This window comes from Hirundo rustica, chromosome 3 (assembly GCF_015227805.2).
Source record: "Hirundo rustica isolate bHirRus1 chromosome 3, bHirRus1.pri.v3, whole genome shotgun sequence".
NCBI classification, from domain to species: Eukaryota; Metazoa; Chordata; class Aves; order Passeriformes; family Hirundinidae; genus Hirundo; species Hirundo rustica.
The window spans coordinates 5,630,567-5,656,507 of record NC_053452.1 but is presented as its reverse complement, the minus strand read 5'-3'; the positions used below and the strand labels follow the sequence as shown (position 1 = coordinate 5,656,507).

The following is a 25,941-nucleotide window of genomic DNA, read 5'->3' as shown; positions in this document are numbered from 1 at the left end:
TGAGAGCACAGCTCAACAAACAATTTAACAACCACAGCCCACCTCTGCACAGGTGACACTCCTATTCCATCCTATTCCATGTTACCCATTCCATATTGCCTGCAAAAGTACCCACAGGACACACAATGGACTGGAAAGAACGACAGGTGTGAACACACAATTTGAGCAGGAAAAGGTGGGGCAAGGAAAAGTGAATATATTCATTCCCTTATTGACATCCATTTCAAAAACAAGAGAAGCCTCCTTGAGCAGGGGGCTAGACTAGACCTCCAGAGGTTCTTTTCAAATTAAACAACTCTGTGATTCTTCACAGCACAAAGTGTGCTATTTTTCCTTCATGGAATGATGAATTATATATACAAATGTCTATCCAACATGGCTTTTAAAGCATTATGATCTAATCTCCTTTATGAGAACAGAGGCCACTGCTTTTGTCATGAGATCTTAGCAGTTTTTTAGGATCTTGGTGAATTCACCAACCCCAAAAACTGTCAAGAAAGTTTACACAGAATAAATACAGTTTATTTACATGTATTCCTAAAACACTGATGTTTTCTCGATCTGATTTTCATTCCATTCAAGAAAAGATTCTGTGCAGGGGAGAAGAGCAAGAGATCACTTAAAGACCTGTCCCAGACAGAATCCTCAACTACATCTCATAAATTAAATCTGGTATTTCCAGAAATCTGATATCCCTGCTACCTTCTCAAGAAAACACAACTCTGGCTCAGCCCTAAAACCAAATTATGTTTGGTAGCATCCTTAATTTTTCTGAATGAGTTCAATGTATTTCAAGTTTCTACTTCTTCTTCTTCGGGATCATAAATCAGGTCATATTTTAAATCTCCCTAGGATAACCTATGTGCCTTTCTTGTATCAAATAGTCTCTTCAAATACATTTTAGTAAAAGCTGGAGATTTTGCAGCTTTGTGTTAAAGAATTTCTGCATTTTTAAGATAATGCAAGACTGTCTATCTTCAGAAATGCAATATTAAAGGTTTGCTTGCTTCAATGGCTGGTACCTAGAGACAAAACACACCCATCCCTTGCATGCCTTTTACTTCCCGCTGTTGTAAAGACGAAAGAAATGCAAGGCATCATTTTCAGTCTTTACACTTCCACTCAAAGACTCCACTTACATTTGCCCACATTAGCTCTTACTGTAATTTTATATTTATCTTTGTATTTATTGTTTAAGGTTCTGTATATCCAAAGAGAATGACTATTTTTCAGTTCATCTCCTGGGAAAGCTACAGCCTGCTTCTTACCCAGCAGTATTACTTTTGGCACAGTTAGTGAATGAATATTCACAATCATCACGGATATTCCAGCTGGGTAGGAGATTCAGTGTCACACTTGGTATTATTCCGAATGAGAAGACTATGCACAAAGTCTTTGATTCTTCTTATGCTCAGGAAAAAATAGGAAATGTTTTCTTAAAGCACGGCCAAAAAACCGGACTATTGTTTCTCATGTGGTTGGGTTTTGTTCACAAATGTTTTCCCTCCAAATAACACCCATCTTCCTATGTTTACATTCATATACCAACAAAAAACACCCACTAAAGAGTTCCAAGCAGCCTTAGAAGTGTGGTTCTAGCCTCTTTTTGGGGAGAGGTGGTGGGGGTGCTTAAAGGGAAGCCCGTTTTGCTTGCGTCTGTGTGCACACACGCATGGAGAATCTTTTCAACACCACACATTTGGCTTCTACTACGTTGATCCAAAACCCAGTTTAGCTGTTTATTACATTTATACTAAATAAAAGCCACTGCTCATCTCATTTAACAAGCTCTCACTCCATCTCTGCCATCATTCCTGCCCAGGATGGCCCTTGCACAGTTGTTAGACGTCACAGTTAAGGTTGCCCAGGTATCCTGGCTGTGCCTGCAACTGCAACGTTCTCTGAATTTCTTGAATTTTAATGCTGGTTTTGAGATACTTAAATTCCTGTAATGTTTAGCCTTCAGCTGCCAATGAAGACTCACAACCATTTTTTCCCTGAACAAAATATTAATTTTAATATAATTCAGGATTTATACATCAAAGTGTCTGAAAAAAGTGATGGGAAGAAAAAAAATCAGAAAGGCTTTACTCATTTACACAAAAACTGAATTTTAGACTGAGTGTTACAGAATAAACCTTGGATTTAAGGCCCCCTACGTTTCACCATCTCCCCCACTGTGTTTTTAGAAAGTCTCCATCTTTTGATTTCAGTTGTCCCGGGCCCTGTTAAACTATAGCCATAAAATGTGAGTTTTACAATACCCTGTATTTTGTAAACCTTGAAGTAAATTTTGAAAAGCCAAAAAAAAAAAACCCCAAAACCAAACCACCCAAAAAAACCCCCAGAGACACTGTGGTTAAACAACAAGGCCAAGTGACTGTTAGAGGTATGAAATTACCGTGCAAAAAGTTGAAGTCATGCCCAAACAAGTTCAGAACCACCACCTTTGGCACAGTCATCATAAAAACATGATAAAAATAGCCAAAAATATTTATGAAATAACTTGCTAAAAGGCATAAGAACTAATACCAAATCCTTCCTGAACAGGCAAAAGCAGGAAGTCTCCCAGCAGCCACAGGGCCAACAGAAGATCCAAATTGTCTTCAAATTAAATACACAACCACTGAAAGAAAACTGCAGGAACTTGGAATTACTTTTAAGTACTTGTGTGGTGACATCTTCCCCCAGCCTGCTTCTTTTTTTCCTAATGCAGCAGGTACTGAAAGACATTGAAGCTTCAACTGGAGCATTTAAAAACAAAATTAATAAAAATTCAAGAATAAAGCCTACTGTGTTATTAACTGTGGCAGTTAAACTAAAACTTTTCCTTTTCCAAAGAAGTTTCTACAAAGGTAACCACAGAATAAAACTATTCCCAACAAAATTTAAATATCCGGTCTCCTAAGAACAAAATCTTGAGAAGTCACCCCGACCTATTAGAACAAATATATCTCCACTTTATAAAGACCCAATATCATCAATTGCCAGAAGCCTGGCTTAAGCAGTGGTGGTGCTTTTCCCAGTCCTGCACTTTTCCCTGGAGAACTGCAAACACCCTCTAAGTGAGACAGAACCAAACTGGAGCTCTGGTTCGACCCAATGTGCCCATTCCTGGTGGATTTCAATGTGCAAGAGTTTGCACTCTGCCTGCTCTCAATTACTATGCCAAACTCTCCTCTCTCCACACCCCAGCTTTCCCCCAACCTGTTCAATCTCTAACTGATCATCACTTCCAAGACCCAAAGACATGAGTAATTTCTTAAGTATAGAGTGAAAAGAGTTTACAAAACCTGACCTTCAGAATTGCTTGTATGAAACCAATGCCCAAGAAGATCCTTCTTCATGACTGAATATAGAGCCTGACATAACAAACTCTCAAGTTTTAAATTTCTATTCTTAGAGATCACTAAAAAGGTTAAAAGTAAAAATCAGCACAAAAGAGAAACCTTTTACTTCCCAAAGAATTATTCAGCCAAAATTATTTGGTTTAGCACACATTGATACCAAATAATTTTGAGGACAGTTTTGATAAAGCTTTAGGGGAATTAGAGCCTAACTTTTTATTCAAGATTTTTTTTTTTTTAATTCCAAATGTGATTTGATGAGTCAGCTATTCTCTGAAGTCATGTAACAATAAACATCAAGCATTACTCAATACCCACAGCAACCACAGTCTAATTTTACTCTTTTTTTCCTTCTCCCCACAAAACGGAAAAATATTCCCTGTAGAAACTATTAGATTTCTGCCAAATTTATGACTCAAAGACAAATAAAATAAATAGACACGTGAAATTAAAACAATAAAATGTTATATTGTGAAAAACCACAGAAAGTTAAACTGATTGTAGACTTCTTTTATGTACATCCTTTAAATACATTTACATACAGGTGTAAATGTCTGAATGTAAAATGAAACATAAAAAAAATGTACACATGTACACAGTTTTTATTTATATAGAACATGCAAGTTGCATTTGTTGCCGAATATCCACACAAAACTCATTTAGAAATCTACTAGAGGGGGTATAAACACTATTACAAATACACTCTGGGTTCAGTTACATCCAGGGACAGTGGTGATATTCTATTGAGAATCACTGTCCATCTTGGAGCTTTCTAAATCAAGGAATCTTCTAGAGTTTAGACAGTACATTTATTTTCTAAACATTTAACAATGATATCTCTTAATGCATTATTCTTTTCCTTGGCCATGGCAGTTTCACCTGAATATTTGCAGATGTTTATGCCCCCATTCTCATCTCCTGTTGTGATCCAGCCAAGCTGTAAGTTTCATTCTTCCAACTTTTCCTACAATTTAATTTTCCATCCCTTTACTCCTTAATTAAATTCATGGTTCACATTGTTGAATGTTCATATTTTAAACAAGAGTCAGGCATCAATACATTTTAGAACTGCGCTAAACATAAAGTTCATTATAAAATAAAACATTATGAGCTTCTGAAATGGAAAAAAGAATGGTATTGATTACAGAAGAGTTCTCACTTCCCGTAAACATTTCTATCTCCCTCCCTCTCACAGACATACACGTACTTTAAAGGAAAACCAGAAACAAGAGTTTAATTAAACACCACTAGTCTGAATTTCAAATCCATGAATGAACAGAAACAAGAGTTTAATTAAACACCACTAGTCTGAATTTCAAATCCTTGAATGAACAGATGGCCACGCTTCACAGCCCGGCAGCAGGCCACTCCAATTAACTGGGACTGGGATCAGGGAAATGTCATGGAAGCTAGATTTGAACCAAACACCCATCTATGTGTGTTTGGGACAGTTATAAATAGTATAGCATTGAAGTATTTAGCACTATACAAAAGCGGTACCAGCAAAAAGAGAGGAGGCTTCTATTTCAGGGCATCATTGAATCTAGTCATCTCCTGTGAGTGCACCAGGATGCTTGTCAGTACTCACACAGACTTCAAATCCAGCTGACTTTGCAAAGAACAGCTTTAAAAACTAAATAAGTTGTCCACTCGAGCTTTTTCACAAACAATCTCTAATACTGGACTTGTGCTGACTAATTAACATTAAATATTTAAATGCACTTGGTTACATCGGTAAGCATTTATTAAACTAAAATCAGTACTGTGTCCCTTGAGTAAAAACGTCTTCTGACACTCCTGCACTCAGCAGAACCATCCCTTGAGTAAGTACCAAAGAGGACATCTGCTTTTACTGACATTAAACTTAAGGATGAACATCCACACAAATTTTCAACAGCGCAAGACAGACGTGAACACAGGGGAAATAAACGCAATACAGAATATTCTTGAATATTATCTTCAGCCTCTATCAAATTTTAATTCTGCAACCTTGCTCCCCCCAGTATTTCTGTAGCAGGACTCTAACTCTGCACTGCCCATGGGATATAGCTGACACGACCTGAATCTGAACTCTGCAGATTTTCTTCACCTCTCCCTGTGCTGAATGCTGGTAACTCTCACCACTGAGCAGTGGGCAATACAATAAATTTTACAACCTGACATAAGCACTTATGAAAAAGTGTTACAAGTGTTTTTTCTGATTGAGGCTGTCCATACAACTAGGAGGGGAAAAAAAAGAAAAATAAAAGCAACTCCTACATAATTTCACCTTAAGACTTTTGTGCTCTGCAAGGCATCAAATAAGCACAAGACTTCTGTGTGTCCAGGTCCCTGTGCCCTCCAAAGAGAACAGAAGCTCTCTTAATTCTTACATCACTTTCACAATTGCTGAATGAATATTTTCTGATATACTCATCCCAGTATTTTTGGTTTGCCTCTTCCCTTTCAGAAGGAAAAGAGAGATGAAGAAAAAATTCACTTAAATACTCATATGAAATAGTTATTAAATATTTTTGAGAAAAATACACTGTATGTAGTGGTTTTGTATCCAAAGGACCCTCTTAGATTATCTTAGTCCTTTACACAAGGCTTCCACCCCAGAAGTATTGTGCATTTAATACAATACTGGGCTAAGAAGCAGCTCTTCACAGGAATACAAGTTTCTTAACACTTAACAAACACAGCACATCCTTTCAGTGCAATACAAAACAGGATAAAAATTCCCGTGGTTGCTAATTAAGTAAAAAGGGTAATGCAAGCAACCAACAAGAGATCAATTAATGGATTTAAAGACAATACTGACACACACAGACATACATATATATGGCAAATAAATTATATAAATTTAGACTATAGTCCGGAAATGATGTTGGTATTTTAAATTTGCAAACTAATTACAGAGAAAGATAGCAACTTCATTAAATATTTATAAAAGTAGTAAATACCTGAAGTACTCACAGCAGTGGAATAAGGGTTATGAGCTCCTGTATTTTCAGCCCAGCAGCCACAACCATAAAGAGCTGCCTAAGGGAAAAAGCACATTGTTCATAAATTTTAAGTGTATGAGGTTTTTGGTTTATTCCCGTTCCTTAAATTATATATACATATATATATATATATAAACAACCTCAAACCAACAAGAATAACAAAAAAAGAAACCCAAAAAAGAAGATCCAAACATTAATATAAAAGATGAGTAAGAATATCATAACCATACTGTAATTCCACTCCATTTTGCTACATCCTTTTACTGTTCTTGAGATCTGAGTGCGTTTGTCATAGACACAGTATTTTAGACTAGCTTAACAGAAAATGAGGGTAGAGATAACCTTGTTCATATAAAGTGTCTTTCACTCTGCTATTCAAAACACATGCAAAAAATAAAAACACTTCAAAAGAGAACCACATTTTGAACAGTAGAAAATGTCCAAAAATACAGCTGTACAGCAGTGGAGGGTAAAATTTCTGATGCACTTCAAAATTCCCTAACAACAACAGGGTGACACATGATAAATATATTATTAACATTAATAATAAATAGAACTATACATAATTTATAAACATAATAATAATTATATGTAACACATCATAAATACCTAATGTGTTCTTTTATTACTTTTGTCACTTCCTCCAATTCACAAGATCATTTAAAAATGAATTAGGACAGCTTCCCTAAATATTGAGAGAAATCTTATTTTAAGAGTATAAGCATGTAAGAGACCATTTCTGGTATTAAGTAGGTATTTGAGCCCAAGAAATTAACTTCATGATATTTCTATCAAAAGGTAACTGACTACAAAGCATCTACCCATCACTGTTTTATTACACTGATGGAGGACACCAAAAACAACACGTGCACATCGACACAATGAAAATGCCTTCAGCCTCTAACAGGAAGGAACGGAGAACAGAATTTTGCTGTCAAAGCTCTTGTTTGACACCTGCCTGTGACACTGAACAACCATTCCCAACTAAAAAAATAAAACAAAAAAGTACAATGATCACCTGACCAACTCTTCCAGGATGCTTCAGTGCTAAACCTCCACTGGAGACAGCAGCAGCAACATTTCCTTCTTGGTCAACAACAACTGCACCAACTGTATCCAACGTTCCTGAGTCGTTCTCCTGCAGGACATACAAACAGAAAAATATAGCAAAAATAGCAGATTAAAGTCAGATCATACTCTCCTCAGGAGTGTGCAAGAGGCCTAGTAACAAAATGGAATTGTTATCATGCACTTTGTACCCACTGCCATACATCTTCCCAAAACGCTGGTTTGCCTCAGACAGGACCTTAATAAAGCTTCTCCAGTAATAAACAGGTAAAAATAAGAAGGTAATAAACATCTCAGAACTCATGCAATGCTTGGATCACCTGCTTTTACTCACAGAAGTGCCAGAAATCATTTTTTTAGTGGTTGGTACTTGTCCACTAAGAAATGATTCAGCAACTGATGCCACATCAAAAGGCCCAAGAGAACATTTTCAGAGGCTCTGATCTTTAAAGATGTGATTTTTTTAAAAAAAATTAAATGAAAACAAAACCAAACCCAACAAAGTACCACAAAAAAACCCCAAGCAGCTGTTTATCATGTAAAGAGAAAATACTGATACTTTGAGCAAGAAAATTGTGATATTCTGAGCAAGACAGTAAATAGAAGCCTCAAGAAAAAAAAAAATCTCCCTAGGAGAGATTCTTTCTGACTCGTTGTCACTTCAGGAATCTTTAGGGAGTGAAGCAATTTTTGCTCCCTGTAACTAGAGGGTAACTAGGAAAATGTCTTTACTTCCATGACTTCTGAGGTAGGTTAATTCCCCCAAGGAGCAGGGGTCTGTCTTTATATCCTTCCCCATTCCTCAATACACCACACCAAGCCCCTCTTAGAGAGGGAGCAGTTTTCCCCTCTCTGCTTAAGCTTGGCCTAGATTCCCCTCTCTGCAGAACCCAGGGCAAGGCACTCAGACCTCATGCTCCACCACACACACAGCATGCAGTGTACAGAAAATAAATGAACAAAACTGATCCATCACCCATCACGTACTCCAGAGAAGCACACTGCTGCTGCACAAGCCTCAAGCCTCTTATATAGAATTACCCAGTGAAAAAATGGCAAAGGTTACTAAGTTTTTCATATAAGTGTGAATTTTCTGGGCTAGAATTCAGAGAGAGGAATTCAAACAAACAAACGAACACCTAACTATTCAACTTCAAATTATCAGGTTCCCACCATCAATTAAAATTTCCTTGGGCATCCTATGTCACTTATCAAGCACCATTTCTAGTACCACAATGCTCATAGTACTCTGGCCACACTTAAGAGTGAACACTTGGGTTAATTGTGTGTCAGTCTCAAAAGGAAAAATAGGCAGTACTTTTCAAGCAACTGGAACTCCCAGGCAAGAGTTTCATCCTCTTTTACCCAGAGAAACAGCAAGCTTCTCCTCTGCACCTACACCTAGATCTCTGGCTCTGCACTCAGGTGCTGGCACTGACCATACTCAATACTAAAACAAATGGATGGATGCCCCAACAATAAAACAGAGTAACTGCTTAACTGGGAAGAATAAGAAGTTGAAAAAACACAGGAAGGAAGGATTACGGATCAGGGAGGGTAGGGAAAAGTAGAAACAAAAGGAGTTCTGACGATGGAAGCAAAGGGGTTAAGAAAAGAGCCAGCTCCCTTCCAAGTTCTAAAGATGAAAGAAAACTTTTTTAACATCTCATGTGCAAAAGTATTTCCCAACTCCCAGGACACCCAGACACACCCTGAGCTGATACTAACCCAGTTCAAACAATACTACTCAGAGGATTGAAAAGACTTTAAGCAGCAGAGCAGGCTGCTCACAGGAGGTGCAGATTCCCATCCTTGGAGATTTCCAGCACCAGACTGGACAAAGCTCTTCTCAACATGATTTATATGTAGAGAAGAACTACTATAATACAGGTGCTGCTGTCTACCCCCTGCACCCTTTTATCAAAGGAAATTATACCCATGACAAAAAATTCAATTAATAGACAACTACACATATTTAAAAAAAAAAAAATCAAGCCTGTCAAAGGTAGTTTAAATGAGGCAACTTCAAGGCTGGATATCTTTTCTAAAGGAAGCATTGCTAAGGGAAGGTTGAGCTGGCCCACACAACCTTCTGAAGGAAGTCTGTATCACTGAAGCAAAGGAATTCTGTATTTTTCTTCTCAGTGATATAGGTTTGGTGTTGAAGGGGCTGGTTTGTGAGTGAAAAAAAAGAAGTCACTGATATTGATGCTGTATTAATCCTTATTCAGCAAACTGAAAACCAGTGATGACCAGTTCTATCCCACATCCAATGGGAAAAAAAAACATTGTCAGTATCTTCTGCCTATGTGAACTGTATTGGCAATCCTACGATTTCCAGGTCAGTAAATAAAGAGCTCATCACAATTTAACAGAGGAATTTCCTGTGCACCTCCCTACAGAAAAGCATCACGTGCCTGAGAAGTCACTGCAAGACTGCACCTTCTGAGAAGACTTTCAGTGTCACACACTTCATCTCTTCAAATCACATGAATGTTGAAAAGCAGAGGATCCTGTTAAGCTAGTGTAGGGACAATAAAAGCAACTATGATAAACAGTACAATTTACAAAGTCTAAAATAAGATCAAGCTTTATATAGGTCCAACAGGGACTAAACAAGATTCAGCTTGCTTGTCCTTATCTTTCCATTGATTGATTTATTTAGCTATTGAAGTTTTAAAATTCTGTGCATTCCAAAGGAAACTTGGTGATATCTGTTTGCAAATTCTGTATCTGACTTCAGCTAATAAATGATACTTGTCCACTGCAAAAGTAGTTTGGAGGTTTTCACAATGCAGTATTGTAACCTAAATATAATCTATTATGTAGTTAATAATTTGCACAGAAACAATAAAGTCAGCGTTCTAAGTCAGACCTCACATTTCTTAATTTGCACCTTGCAGCAGGAAAGGAAATTAATTTATTAAACCACGGTCCAAATGCTCAAATTTTGCTAAGAACACGCACACAAAACAGGAAGGTGCTCATCTGCACAAAGGCAGAGTTCTATCAAGCATTTTTAAAAAACCCTCCTTACCTCCTGCACATAGAAAAATGTTACTATTCATCACAACAAGCCCCTAAGGAAGCAATTAGCAGATTAGGAGAGCTCTACCCAGTGCCCACTGAAAGATTCTACACACAGGGCCTTTGCCCTCTCCACCTGAGATAGTTTTAAAATGCCATGAAAAGTAATCACCACTAAATCTCATCTCTGAGTATAATGACAAAACACAAAATTAATCAGATTGAAGCAATTAACATTTATATGCTATTGCCCAACTATCTAATTATACAAAGCTTGATGAACAATCCCAACCTTCCCAGTTTAACAGTTGTTTGGTGTGTAAAAAAGCACATTTTGTCTGATCTTCATGTGCAAGATGAGGAAATCATTCCATACTCAATTTCCACAGATAAGCTTTGTTGTTTTGGCTTTAACTAGAATGGGTGAAAATTATTTAGGTTTCTTTTCCTGTATTAAATGGATTTTGAAGCATACTTTTGAAAACTGTCAGGTATTATTATCAAAGACCACTTGCACACAAATGTGGGATGGAACATTTATTTCTTTTTTAAGGAAATTTCCAAACTGCAAGACTAAATAAGACAGACACTAGGATTGTCATAGTTGACTGCTACACTCACAATTACCTGCACATAGACAAAAATATTTTCTAAATATGTTCAGTCTTAATACAGTAACTGAAGGACATGGAACCCTTGACTCCACGCATATAATTCCAACTGGTGTACACATATATCAGTACCTCTGTTAAACTAGATAAAAAACAAGCCACTTTTAACAAAACTCAACCAAAAAACGTTATTTATGGAGCTAAATAACTAGAATATAAAATACTAACTTACAAACATTAATCTGTTCCAAAAAACTCATGTGTACTGGGGGTTCTTAAAGTCATTTATTCAAATCAAGGAGGATAACTTTCTTCAGAGATGCTGAGATCACTGGTAAAAGTTTGTAATGGCAGAAGACAAATTAAAATCAGGGCTTCTAGCCAAACTCTGCTAAGATATTTTCAATGGCAATTTCCTCTGGCAAAAGACAGACTAACAGTAAGCAGACAAATATTTACTTCTGATATTTACTGGTGCTTGAGGGGAGAATTTGAGAATGGCATCTGGCCATAGTCACCCTCCATGAGAATGTTTAGTTAATTTTTCTGTGTGTATTACTTCTCAGCTACGTAAATCAGTAAGACTCCACAACTTTAAAAAGACTAAATTTTTACACCTTCAAAATTTGTTTATTAATGGATCTTCCCTCTGCAAAACCTACATTGGGTGCATGACGAAAAACACAGCAAAGAGAAAACTCCATTTATCAGGAAATAAAACTCCTTTAGTAAGTTACACTGCCAAGTTTTTCCCATACAAACTCTAACAAATTTAAACAGCCTCATTTTTTTTAAGGCTGGTATAATTACACTTCTATTGAAAACTAATTTTTAAGCCTATTTTTTTTTTTTTTTAAGCTGGTGACATTTATCAGTAGCTCAAATTTCCAAGTAATTTCAGTCTGTTTTGGTCTGCAGTACTGTCTCTTCATACTGGCCTAGCAGTTTTGATCCCATTTAACTCCAGCTTTGTTAACATCCTTTCCACCTTGCTCTCCCCACAGCCTGCAGTACGACAGCAGAGCTACACAAGCTCAGCTGTAGCAGAGTTGAAGTGAGTGAGACCAGTCTGCAGCTCCAGAGAAGCGCAGCTGATAAAAAAGTTACATGAGTATTTATCAATTAAAATCACTTTGACGAGAAGATTAACTTCTAATTACTCAAGTATTTAAATGGTTTTAGACTGGTTATTTTAAAATCTTTTATGCGAGCACAGCTGTGACACTGTGAGCTTTAGGGCAACAAATCACACGCTTTGTCCTTGCTAAATGACCTTTTTCTATTAGTTTGGGGAGATATATTCTAGTTTTTCTTTTAGAATTTGATTTCTCATTTCTATTCCATTCTGAAAAACTGCTTTGAAAACCTCACTTCCTGTAAAGCTGCAATCACCCTACACTCTGTGGATAGCACGAGAACTCCATATTGAGAGCACGGGTTGGTTTTCATCCCTGCTCCACGGACAGGATGCGCCCAGAGAGCTGAAAAAAGCAGCGTGGATTATTCACCAGGGAGAAGAGCTCTGGCTGGGCACCTCCTTTACCTACTGGCCATTGGGAATCTCCCACAGGAGCTGCATAGGACTCTGGAGCCCTTGAAATTTCCAACTGCAGGTCGGTAAGCTCATGCACTGGCATATGTTTCAAGCATTGACTTGCCCCTTATTATGTGAACAGCAATCCAGCACAGGGCCCCCTCCTCCTCCCTCAGGTCCACAAGGAGGTAACTGAAGTCCTGTGAACGAGGAAAGTTCCAAAATGAACAACTAACTTCCACGGCTCCCCCATCCTTCATGTCTTCACAGGTCTTAGCTCCTCAGAAAAACAAAAATTAGCACCCTGCTAGAAAAGACACCTAAGAACACAGATGTAAATTGCCTAATTTATCACTGTTTGCATTTGCAGACCACAGAGAATACACTTTTGCTAACAATTCTCTGGGATTTATACTTTATTTCTATCAACATATGGAACTACTCCGTGGTCAGAAGCTCAGCAAAGAGAAATGGCCAATCCAAAGGCCCAGAAGCCCCAAATAAAGCACAGGCACTTAATTTCATGAGCTATACTTTGATATTCAGCATTAAACAAAAATTCTCTCAGTGACATTCTCACAGGTAACCAAAGCTCTACATTTCAACTAAGAATGAGGGGAACAGAGGGAATCCTGGTCATTTTGTAGCACAAGTAATATGGGCCAGGTCAATGCCAGATGCATGCACAGATGCACATGTTTACCTACCTGATATTTCAAATTTCACCAATTCCAGTTCCACAATGCAGTGTGCTCAGGAAACATTAAAAAGTGGGAAACAGTGACAGAGATCCCAAGCTAAAGAAAATGTTTTGGTAAATAATTATCTGTTTGTATTTATATGTCATATTTCCAGTTGAAAAAGAGCAAAATACTTTTCTTAGCACAAGCAAGATATAAAGCGATGGTATGGTTTTGAAACAGCAAGGCAGGAAACTTTACCTGCACTAAGTTTTCATTATATCATCTAAACATCAAGATGGACAACAGGCTTCTGAGGCTACATCAGTCTTATCAAATAAGACATGAAATTTATTAGCAGTCAGCTGTAAGTTTAGGATGAGACAAGAATTTGAAACAAGAGCTAACCTTTTCATTTGATTGTCTTCTTTTCTTTAGTTGAATGAGATCTGTTTCCACCTTTTCGGCCAACTCCAGCTTCCTCTTGTTCCTCTTAAAAGCTGCTAAACTAAACCCTATAAAAATAGTTCAAAAGCACGTAACTAAGTAAAATTTACTTGTTTTAAGCAAATATTGATAAGTTGACATTTTGAAGGACACATCCCCCACTTCTTTACTGATGCAAAAAGCATCAATAAAAAGCCAAAACCTAAGTATTCAAGCTCCAGTGCAAGATGTTCACATCTTTTCCTAAGTTAAAAAGGTTCTACTATCGTTCAGCAACGGTGATGAGTAAAATATCTGGTAGAAACACAGCGTGAACACATGGAAGCTGGTCTAAGTATCTTTGGCAAAGAAGCAGCACTGCACAGAAGAGAGCAGAATAAGCAGCTTGTGTTAAAATTGTTTTTGACTGCTGACAAGTAAATAGGTACCATGTGAGCTCATTCTGATAGCCATAAAATCAGGCTACTATTTTATTACCTCAATCACATATCTGTATGTTTACCCACATATTTAGAGCCACACACAAGTCTAGCAGTAGTTTATGCTCCATAATCCGACACAGTCTAAAGACCACCTAGGTCTCAAGAAGACAAACATCTACTTTCCACATCTAAGCCCCACGTTCAGAAAGGAAGTGCTCTCTAAAGTGGACTAAAAAATAGAATTGTTATGCTTAAGAGACCAAAATGACAGGTTCCCATTTTAGAAGTTTCAGTTCATGAACAAATTGTAGATACTGACGTACTTAGTTTAAATTAGTTTTGACTCAATAGCATCCCCAGGCTGTTTTAACATCCTCTGTAAAATGTAAAGAGGTGGGGAGAAAATGGCTTCTGTCACTTGTTGAACCACACCAAATCAAGCTATTGGGAGAATGGAGCAATTTGAACCTTTTACTTACACGAGTAAGTCATAGATTCAATGGAAATGAAAAAGCACAGGTTTTTCTATAAACTTCAAAAAATGCCATTTTAAATGAAATTCTGAATACAGCTACATCACTATTATTCAGAAGACTGGAACAGCTGCATGAACTCTAGCAATAAACTCAGTATTGCAGAGCCAATGGAACCCAGAGCTTTCATTTACAATTCTCACAAAGAACACAGACAGTGAGCATTTTACTTCAAAACTTCTCCACGCAGGTGTCAAATTCACCCAGTGAACTCTTTTAATCATGTCTTTAAGTATTTAAAACTGAACCTTAATGTGCACAGAGTTATTCAAATGTGTAACCCAAAAAGCAGTGAGAAAGCTGAAATTTCTCTCCAAAAACCTAATGAATATCAGTTTTCTACAAATGTAAACCCATATTAATCTGCCATCACCAAGAAAGGTATTCATTCTACTATATAGAGCTGATTAATGCAGCTACTTAGGATAACACATTTCTGTGTTTGAAATGAGGACAAAGAGGTAAAACCTGAATACTTGATAAGGGGGAGCAGGCGAAGAATCATTTTAGTCAAGAACTAATTGGCAGTGGGGAGAAACAAACTAAAAACCTCTCACAGATCAAGAACTTAGTAAACAGAAGTGCCCCCAAATAAACTAAGCTAGCACGTTGTTTTTAAGAGAATTTTTAAACAGGGAAACTTGTAAATTGACACAAGTTCACCAAGCACAGCAAATACCTATGGGCAGAGCCATATGGGGTGAGCATGAATGGTGTGTGGCTGTGGTATTCCTCAAAAGCAGGCATCACAAAGGGATAAATCTGCCCAAGCCTGTTACCTGCTGCTGCCACTGCCTCTGACAAGCTGGAAAAAAGTGGACCCAGAAAGACAAAAGGGTGCAGGAGCCCACACATGCAAACCTGAACAGGTTCTTCATATTTCAGAGTGGAATGTCAGCAGTGTCCTGAAAGCTTCTGCAGTATTTGCATGTTCACCATGCAAATACATGCACAAAAATCACATCAAATACAGAGAACACATGGACTAGCTCCAAGCTGCCCTGCTAGCTGCACAGAGTGCTGCCATATGGCCTCTCAGCATCTCCACTCCACCTATACCTTGGTAGCATATTTATCCTGCCATTTTTCCACAACACACAAAATTCTCCAAGCTTGAGAGATGTTTCATTCACTTAAGACCGCGGTCCCTAGCTAAGCAATTAATTTTCAGAGGTTACCCTGTGCTTTAAGATTGTTTGTCTTTCCAAAACAAGAAAAAAACCTGAAGATTTGCTCTGAATGATCTGTTAACAGTAACTTCTTATCTGCATTGTTAATTCAAAGTGGTATCAGTAAGTTGTGAAATGCAGGGCAGAAAAAAAATTGTCATGAGCAGTAAGGACGTATACATCTCTTGGGCCAGACAGATGAAGACAGCTTTTTAGCAACACTTAATGATGTAGGTTGGAAGGGATATCAGGAGGTTGTGCAGTCCAACCTCCAAAAAAAGCCCCGAATCAAATTTAAAAGGATTTGTCAGATTCTGCGTATTTTCAACAATGGAGATTTCACAACTCCTCTGGGCCTCTGCTTCAACATTGGATCAACCTCAGGTTTAAATAAATAAAGTATGAATTCATACTATTCAGTTTTGTTCAGTTTACCATGAAACATCATACCTTTCATACCTGTGAGGGAACATCAATCTAGTCAGACATCCCCTAGCAGGGAAATTCTTGTGCCCGGGCTACATTCAACTTCAGAATAGTTAATAGGATTAACTTTCATCTAGAAGGTGAAGATCTTGTTTTAGCAAGGACTGATGAATAACAGCCTTTCATCATTTAAGGAAAATAATTACTAGCAGTAATTATCTATTCCTCTTAGCAGGATAAGCCTGTTACTGCCTCCAAAGTGACCAAATAACCCTGAAATAAAGGACCAGGTTACAACTCAAAACCTGGCAATTTTTTCCTCTGATACTTCCATTTTAAAAAATGCCTTGAACCTTACTTGAATCTTAGATTTGTTTTTTTTCTCCCCAGAATAAGGGAATAAAGACTAAAGTGACAGGCTGCCTGCCCTCAGTTTATTCCTGCCTTTGTGATGTTCTATCTATGTAAAACCACTATAAATGCCATTAAAAGGAGCAGTACTCTCATTGCTTCATCTTGGTCTGCTAGTGACAAAAGAAACTGAGGAACACAAGTGAGCTTCAAACTACACACATGAAAGATGAAATTAGAGTTTTCTGAAAACATCCTCTAAGTTTGGTCCTTGACAAAGAACATACTAAAACATTAAATTAAAACATTTCATGAACTAAAATACAATCCGGGATTCAAATGTGCTTGGTTAACAACGCACACACAACACAGAAAAACAACCCACAGAAAATTTACTTTGAAAAGCAGCACTACAGACAGAAACAAAACACTTACACACAATTTGAGTTCATAGTTCCCATTAAATCTAAAACAAAACCTCAACTTTGTGGTGCAAAGACACTACAAAATTCCATTTGTCCTTAATGACAGTATAAAAACCACCCTCACCTTCTCCTACCAGATAGTGTATGCCAAGCTTGGGAAAAGGAAAGGGTCACAACACAGCGATGAAGGCAAGCATGTTTGCCTAAAACAAATGCAATACTGCTACATCAGCCTGATGTTGCCTGGGTCCAAGAGGAAGGGAATTAAGAGCAGCAGAGTTTACTCACCGGGGAGAAAGCTAGGAAGAGAGGTAAAGGAGCTGATGGAATTTTAGCTTGAAAAAGTTTTGGATCGCAGCCCAGTGGTATTGTTGTTGAAATCTATGGAAAGGTATTCAGTAAGACATGCTTTGATTTTGCTCAAGAATTTAAAAGTTTAGATGTAATTCAAACAAGAACTTTCAGATAAAACCCCCGGCAGTTATTACCCTACCCAGTAACAGCATGTACACTCCACACCATGCTTAGAAGAGCTGAGAATTGAGTCTTGGGAGCCACAGAGTACAACCAGCCCATCTCTTCTGCTCCCTCATTTATGCACCTACTGGCATAAGCAAACTGCCTCAGAGCTGCTGGGAGGGGAAGGAAAAAAAGAAAAAAGCCCCACAGCTTTACAAAATTACTGTTCTTGTTTAAACACCATTCTCAGGCTTCATCCAGACTAAGGACTTAGTGAGAACCAAAGTATTATAAATAAATCCAACCTCATTTATAGCATTTATCACACATCCCTGCCTTGCAGCATGGGGGTGCCTCTTCTGGCACAAATAATCTTGAAGGATTATTTGGAAACACCTTCCTAATCCTGCACATCTCCCCTTCAGCCTCCAGGGCACCAAGAGGAGAGGCCCACGTGTACTCTGCAATTTGGGTGCAACTGTGCCAGCCAGGGGAGGCACTGGTGGAATAAACACTTGGTCAAGGCAGAGGTGAGACAAGTGTAGGGGTTTGCCTGGAGAAGGGTCAGTGGCTGAGCACAGAAGAGGTGGAAGCAGCTCCTGCTCAACATCACTGGCCTGCTGGAGAGGTTGGCATTAGTGGATGTGGTATCATTTATCTGTAAATGCAGAACAAAAGTCTCACACTCCTCTTGTTCAAAGCTAAGGCAGCTGTAGATGTTCAAAAGGTTCTGATGCTCCTGCATACCCTGATGAGAAAGGGCCACAAGATCTCCATTACATGATTAATTAGCACAAGATTCACCTCCTAAACTATCACTGCTAGACAATAAATACACCTTTTTTACAGGCTTTTTTTCATTGTTATCACCACGTAACAGAGATGAGAAAGTAATTTCCAGCAAGGAGGTCACTGGAACAGGTCATTAGCCTCTGAGTCAGTTCAGAGATTCATCTGTGCCACTTGTTTGCCATAAAACTTCCACGTCATTTACTCATCACCTGTACTCTGATCATTCCCTTAACTCCTTTAACCATTTTACTATGTACAAGTAAAAATTTAATCAAAAATCCTGACAGTTCTATTAGATAATGCTGCAGTGACTAAGTAAATGAAACACAACTGTATTGCCTATTCCACATAGCTCTTCAGGAGTTTTTCTTAGTCACCTTTCCTAGCCCACTAGAAATGATTCAGAGAGGACGGGCAAATGAAAAGCAGACTTGACCTACACATGGAGTCCCTGAAATTACTGAATTGTACATACAGACCTAAATAAAACACTGAGACACCTTTTCATTTTTTAAATAATGGTACAACTGATACATATCTAAATGTTAATTCTAGCCCTGTGTACTTTAAACAGGCCTGCAGACAACAGGCTGGTTAATAGAATACGCTATTAACTTCTTGCCCAAAGTTATTGCAAAACATTTTTTACTATGAAGTCCAAGTTTCCTTAAAATCCCCATGCTTTTATAAGCCACATCTTTTCCCTTCTTTATTTTCAGCAAGGTGGAAGATTTAGAAAATGGCTATGTGAACAACTATATTTTGAAACAGGGGTAGGAAATACAAATTTTTAGCACCACTAAATGACAAACCAAGTTCAGGACAATATTCAAACCTTCCCAGTTACAGTGGTGGAACAGCGTGCTGGGAACACAAACACCAAACACAAACTTTCTATCACACACATTACAAATTATTATGCAACCAAACATTACGCAACCCGTAAGCGTTCAGCAATCCTCGTTTAAAAACAAACTATAAACTGAAAATATTAAGAAAATTCCAAGAATATTTTTAAATCTTTGAAGTAGTGCTAGAGCTTTGGCCAATCATATAGCACCCCCTGGCAGACAGTGCTTAGAGTCAGCTGGGAGAAGCTTTCTGCATTTTATCTTCCTATTCCATATTAAAAGAGAATGCAGCTATTGGAGAAGAGAATTAAAAAGGAATATACTAACAAATTAGTTAACCCACAGGAATTCAAATGATCCTGTGAAGAATTCTGTTGAGTAGTTGCTAAAATAAATGACACAAATGAAAACAGACAGATGAAAATAAATTTCTTTTTAACAAAGCTATTTTAAATGACAAATTAACACCATTTAGGCTTGTGTTGGGACAAAAAGACTACTAGAGATAGCTTCCATGTTGCCATACTTTGACAGAAACAGCAACATGAATGGGGGAAAAAAGCACTTTGCAAAAGCATATTAAAAAAAATAACCTATCTCTCAGAGCACTACTCTATAGATCTGTTCTTTATAACACAAACTCAGGGTAAACTACTGCTGGACATAGAATTTCTTACTACTTCCTGGAAGAAATCTTGTTTTCTATCAAGCAGCCTTTCCTGAGCCTGGAAGATTTTCATTCCAAGCATCTTCTGGGCACTTTAGACCAATCTTTTTCCTGGGCAACTTACAGCTGTTCTCTCAGCTGCACTCAGCTGTTCTTTCAGAACAGCAAGTGACCCTACAAACACAGCCTCCAAGTTCAGGGAGGATTTACATTAATGACTCAGATTAATCAAGCTTCCTTACCAATTCTCTAGAACCCTTGAATTTTTCTCCAAATCTTTCATCCTCCCCTCAAAAATAAAGAAAAATGGTCTGAAACACTGCCTGAAATTTATAGCACAGTTCCAGCAATACGGCAAAAGTTTTTCTTAATACAGTAATAATGAAATAATGAGAGAACTGGGAGTGAGGTGAGATTTGGGGTTTTGGAAGAGAGGCAGGCAATACTGATAGTGAGGGAGACAGTGTCACTAGAAACAGCAGAGTCTTGCACTACACTCATCCAGAAAAGACTCTTCCTCATTAAAGAATCCAAGCAGCCCTAAGATAAACAAGAATTTCCTTGCACGCACACAGTTAGTTAAAAAAACCCCAACAAAGTACAAGTAAAAAAATGGTCTGTTACAAGCAGAACACCAAACTAACCCATATCAACCCTCAGTTTGTTGAACAAAATGTGATTTTACTGATGACATAAGTTATCCAAGGTAATTAGAGAATTTGACTGAAGAAGGATTCTAATAATGAAGCAGCAGCTTCAATTCAGCAAGTCTCAAAACAAGGACAATGAGGTAACCCAGAGTTGTAAAGGTTTTTGCAGGTGCTGGAAACTAATTTGGGTTCCAAAGGAAGCAAAAATTTCACGTCAGAAAATGCCACTGTTTACTTTCCAGGTATGCAGGAGTCACTAACAAGTCAGGAACAATATAAAGGACAGGGGAAGGGAAGCAAATACTTGCTCTGTTCTTACATCCTTCCTTAAGCATCTTATTTGTGGCTACTCTTGAACTGCAGTTAACAAGTTATGTGGACTGCTGCTAGTTTTGTCCTTATATAATATTATTCACTGAGGTGCTTACAGTCACTTCCACATTGTTACAAGTTTGCTGCATGAGTAGGTGCCTTCCTTCTCTTTCCCTTTGGAGACTTAAAATTGCAAGCAAATGCAAGATGCTGTGTTACACCATGTTATCTTTGTCAAAGGTAATTTGCATCTATTATAGGCTGAACTGATAATTTCAGATAGAAGTGTTTTGGTTATTACCACTGCAGGCACCGATATTGGCAGTCAAGGATGTAACTCAAATACAAGTTGTATATTTAAAGTGTACTTTTAACATTTTTAAGAGACTGCATTGTACAGTTATTCAGCACTTCTAAATTGTATTTACACGGTAACACTTGGATTACACTTTCAAAGCAGTTCTCTAGCAACAAAGTGCTGGGATAAGCCACTATGGGCTGTGTACTGGCAGGCTCTAGTTTGGGCAGGGATTAATAAATTCAGTTTCCTTGCAGACTGTGAGCCATACAGACAGATCACATTTCAGGTGTTTGGGGGTCTTTTTAAACCACCCACTCTGTACACTGGAAAGTCACCAGGTTTCTACAAACAGTAGAAATCCCATTTCCTCACACACTTGACAAACCAAAGTAGCCAAAGCACGTGAGCCTTGACAAAACTTTGATGTAATTCAACAGGTAACACAGTTTAAATCACGCTTCCAGTTTGGTGCTCAGATACTTTGATAGTTCTGAGAGAATTACGGAGTGTGACGGCCAAGCTGATCCCGACCCGTTCTTTGATACCAATCCCAGGGAAGCTCCATCCGTGCAAACCAACCACCCAATCCCCCAGCCTTACTTACAGCAGCTAGAACATTACTCTTCTCATCTCAGGGCCAAGGAAAGGGAGACAGAACAAGACAACTGCAAGAATGTATTTTCCATGTGCAGCACAGAGAAGCCAAAACATGCACAACGTTCTCCCTGCCAATACTTACTGCAAGTACACGTCTGAATTTGGATTCGAGGTTTTTGGGGGGGATTTGGGTTTGGTTGTTTGTCAATAAGTTGCTAAGAATGTTTTCCTGATGTTTGGCAATTAGTTCAGTTCTTTGTTTTACAGAGCTAGTCAGAAGATACGTGATTTCCAGTTAATTTACCCCCCGTTCTCCGCGCAAACTTTACCACAGCAATGGTAGCAAGTACAGCCAAAAAAGTCTCTTTTTTTTCATAGATTGGTACATTATTTAACAAAACAGCTCACTTCAGATGAGATCTCTTTGTGGTTGCTTGGAAACAACATTCTCTTTGTTTCTTAAGCATATCTAACTTTCCTTTCCATGGTAACATTGGACAAATTAAATTTGGCTTCTTACATGTTACCTGTGAGAGCTTCCAATTTCTTTTCACTTGTAACAACCCCATGTTGTTAATGGTATTTTTCAATCCCACTGACCAGAGGTCAATGAAGTACAAGATTTACTTGGCTAAGGACTGGGACAGGAATCAGCGTAACATTTTTTCAAACCAATTTTTTAGGTTTTTGTTTACTCTTGCCTTTTCTTTTTTCCCAAAAAAAAACCCCTCAGATCTACTACTATAACTAACTGTACTGCAAAATTAACTTGTCAGTCCTGGTTGTTTTAACTGCTTTAATGCAAATTGCTTTGTCAAATAGAAGTATGCTGAACGTACTACAGAAACAAAATGCAATTAGTGGTCTTCTGGAGTGGGATTGTGAAAATACATTGGCTGGGATTATTCTTCTGGTGTTTCCCCAATGTAAATTCATTGTATGGATTAGGCAAACCAAACTAGCAGCGGCCATCCCTATTTTTAAGACTGTAATGCGTAGGTTTGATTGGGTACATTGTAGCTAGCAAATGTATCATCTGGCAATTAATGTCACAATCTAATCATCTCTGTCACAACAGAAACACACACTGGTACTAGAAACAGTAGAAATCTGTGCATGCAAACAGAATTATTCAAGGCACCTTCTTGTGGAAGTACCTCCTGCATGTAAGTAACAACTACTTTCCTATAAAGAAAAAAAAAAGGCAAATGCCCTCCTCCCTAAAAAACCTTCAAAGTCTTAGGTGTGTTTACTCTTTCTAGAGCCACAGAAATAAAGGTGTTCTGCTCAACTCAGCACAACAGTTTTTGCGCAAATGCCGTTTTGGACAGTAGATAGGTAGAGCAAAAGTTTCAGTCATGTCGAGCTAGAGATCAAAACTTTCTTTCCAAAATGAAATGTGTTGTGAATACGGATGAAAACTGGCGCAATCAAATAAAACAGTGCCACTCTTTCAGGGGCTATACTCCAGCACTGAGTATTGACAATTCTGAGCTGCAGTTTCCAGGTATTTATCTACATTTAAAATTAGACCCAATAAAAGGCTTAATGGGAGCTCTGATCTAGGGACGAGTCAGATATTGGAAGTAGTACTGTTTACTGTAATATAAACATTGCTAATCTCCTGTGTTCTCTTTCTTTAGGTAATAACTTCTGATTTCTTTCCTGCATAAGCTCAACAGGCAGCACAGGGCATGTTCTCACCTACGACAAACTACAGACTGGTGGTAATGGCACTTTCCAAAAGGGAGGGGAGCTGAAGAAGAGAAGGAAGGGAACCACATCCGCCTCATTTTTAGCCTAGTTCATAGATGATGTATGAATATAACACAATCACTTATTTCATTTTAAGACAAGAAGCTTTTCTAAGAAACTAGGGTTAGTATACAGTATAATCCAAGTCTGTTTTCCAGACTGGGTTGTTCTATCAGATTAGGTAAAGTGAAGTTCTAGGTCGTTAAAAAAAAAAAAAAAAAAAAGGCAAGTTAATTTGACAGCAGCCTGTTTAGAGAAGAGCAGTTCTGGACAAAGACCCAGAGATGGGTGTAACTACATAATCTCAGAGACAAACTGGCACCTGCTGAATTTTGATACATGGCTAGCTGGTGCTGTTAGGATCCAAGATGGATCACTTGGAGACTTGTAAGACTGAACTTTTAAAGAGCCTACATTTTGGTCAAAAAGAAGCCCATCACTGGATTTAGGCCTAAAATCACAGAATCACTCAAATTAGATGTTGCTAAAATGCAGCTAAAGTAATAGTTGACATTTTTTTTCTATTTAGATACTTATTAGAAAATTAGCAAACTTAAACAACCCTTATAGACCATAACACCATAAGCTAGTTGACTGTTAAGAACAATGAAGTGACGTACACCTCAAAAGATGAGGCACCATTTAAAGTTACTCTGCCCTGTTCTTCCTACTGACACCACCAGTTTACTCACTTGTAGCCATGATACCTGGAGGACATGCTGGTATCCCGTGATCAACTGCCCATCTGAAAGCTCCTTCACCAACTAAAAAGCTAGGAGACACAGAAGAGGGAGTTTAAACAAAACCATATAACAAATCCCCCTTTGCTTGCAATTATTTTTTTCCATTTGGTTTGGTCATTTTTTAAATCATAAGCTGTCTATATTTCACAGGACTGTCTGCTATAATTACATTTGGCAACCTTATGTAGTTTCATTAAAAGATTATGCAGCTCTGGCATTAAATTTATTACTGGAAAAAAACAAGTGCTATAAAATTTGAAACTCATTACAAAACAGCATCAGCTTTCAACTGCAGCTAAAACAGGACAGAGCCGTCTTGAGGCTTACTCTCTATAACAACTTAGCAAGATCCCAAAGACCAAAAGTATGGGATGAAAAAGGTGAGAATGCTAAGGTATTTCCAGTCAAGCCAGGCAGTGCCAAAGGAATACCAAGAAGTATTGTGAGAAGTACAACACAAGCTAAAAACTAACCTTATTTAGAAGGATTAAGGTCTATTTGGTGGAGTTTTATCGAGCATTTGCAAATGAGACTAGCCCACTAATTTTTAAATATACTTGTACAAAAACTCCAGCCATCTGACAAGCTGTTTTCTAGTCAGTACTGAACACTTTACCATAGTGAGACAGTACACACTGCTATGACAACAAACAAGAGCAAGAAATATACACACATACACATACGGAACTTCTAGGGATAGAAGAAAAAGCAAACCTCAAAAGGTTGTTTCCCCTTAAAGAAATTAATCTTATTGCCAAAAGAAGGGTATGCAGTAGCTGGAAATGAGATACTTTCATAAAGCTGCTGTGCAACACAATAAAGGACAACTACTTCCCATCTTATTTCAAAAATGAACACTGAAGTTAAGAATAACACAACTGTCTAATGGACACAACAAGCAAAGACTAGGAATTTTCAGCAAATTGGAAAAAGTTTTAGAGAAATACCAGAGTTATGAAGAGGAGTTTAAACAAGCTATTCCAGTTACAAAGTAGTCCCTGGGGCCATGCAGTTCTCAGTTTCTGAGAACACTATTGATACAGCAAATTTGTTGGCATTAATGCTGCTGGAAGTTTTCCTGACAGTGCTACATCCAACACCTGCAGCTTTCTTATACAGTATTTTGTGATGGAATTTCCATCTTCTACACGATTTAACCAATCCAAGAGGCATGCCCCGTCTTTCTTTACAAAAAAAAAAAAGGTTGATCTAAATGAGAATTTGAATTGTTAAATGCGTATTTCTTACCATTGTTAGTGCAGCTCCAGGTAAGAATTGTTCACGTTGCAAGATACTGTAGGTTAAGTTATTGGGTACTTTGGCAGAACTCAAGCAGCTACTGTTAGGTAAGTTAGTGCTCAAGAAACAACCTGGCACTGACACATAACATAAAATGCTTTCAATATTAACATAGGAAAGAAAGATATGCAAACTGTAGCCAAACCTCATTTAGTAGTATTCATTGTCTAAAAGAAGGTGGGTTTGGTCTTTATCAAACAATACTTCTTTGGGCGGTAAATAAGCACTTCCTTTTCAATAAAATAATTTACACAGAGAGAAAGGTTAAGCGGGAAAAGCATCAAACTCAACATGGGGAGTTTGATATACGGCAACTCCAGCACAGGTCAGTCAGAAACTTGTGCTTAACAAGCAGTTTCACAACTGCCTTTTTAATACTTAAAATCAGAAAATGTCACTTGTATTTATGAAGAATGCAAAAAAGCATCCCCAAGAGTGTCTGCTAACTTATGTGATGTGACTTTTAGTTTGTTCACTTTTCTGTCTCA

The 25,941-nt window shown here is 37.9% G+C and overlaps 1 protein-coding gene across 11 annotated transcripts in view; it reads right to left on the bottom strand.

Moving 5' to 3' along the window:
* TASP1 (taspase 1) overlaps window positions 1–25,941 on the bottom strand; it is a 77,423-nt gene that overhangs the window by 32,513 nt on the left and 18,969 nt on the right. For 7 of the 11 annotated variants that reach the window (XM_040060010.1, XM_040060011.2, XM_058419976.1 and 4 more), the window contains exons 7-10: window positions 24,104–24,183; window positions 13,663–13,769; window positions 7,353–7,472; window positions 6,293–6,371 (exon numbers count right to left, since the gene is read on the bottom strand). In XM_040060010.1, the coding sequence (XP_039915944.1) occupies window positions 6,293–6,371; window positions 7,353–7,472; window positions 13,663–13,769; window positions 24,104–24,183 (386 nt within the window). The remainder of the gene's footprint in view (window positions 1–6,292; window positions 6,372–7,352; window positions 7,473–13,662; window positions 13,770–24,103; window positions 24,184–25,941) is intronic. The other 4 variants (XM_040060015.1, XM_058419975.1, XM_040060018.1 and 1 more) reach the window with 2 other exon arrangements.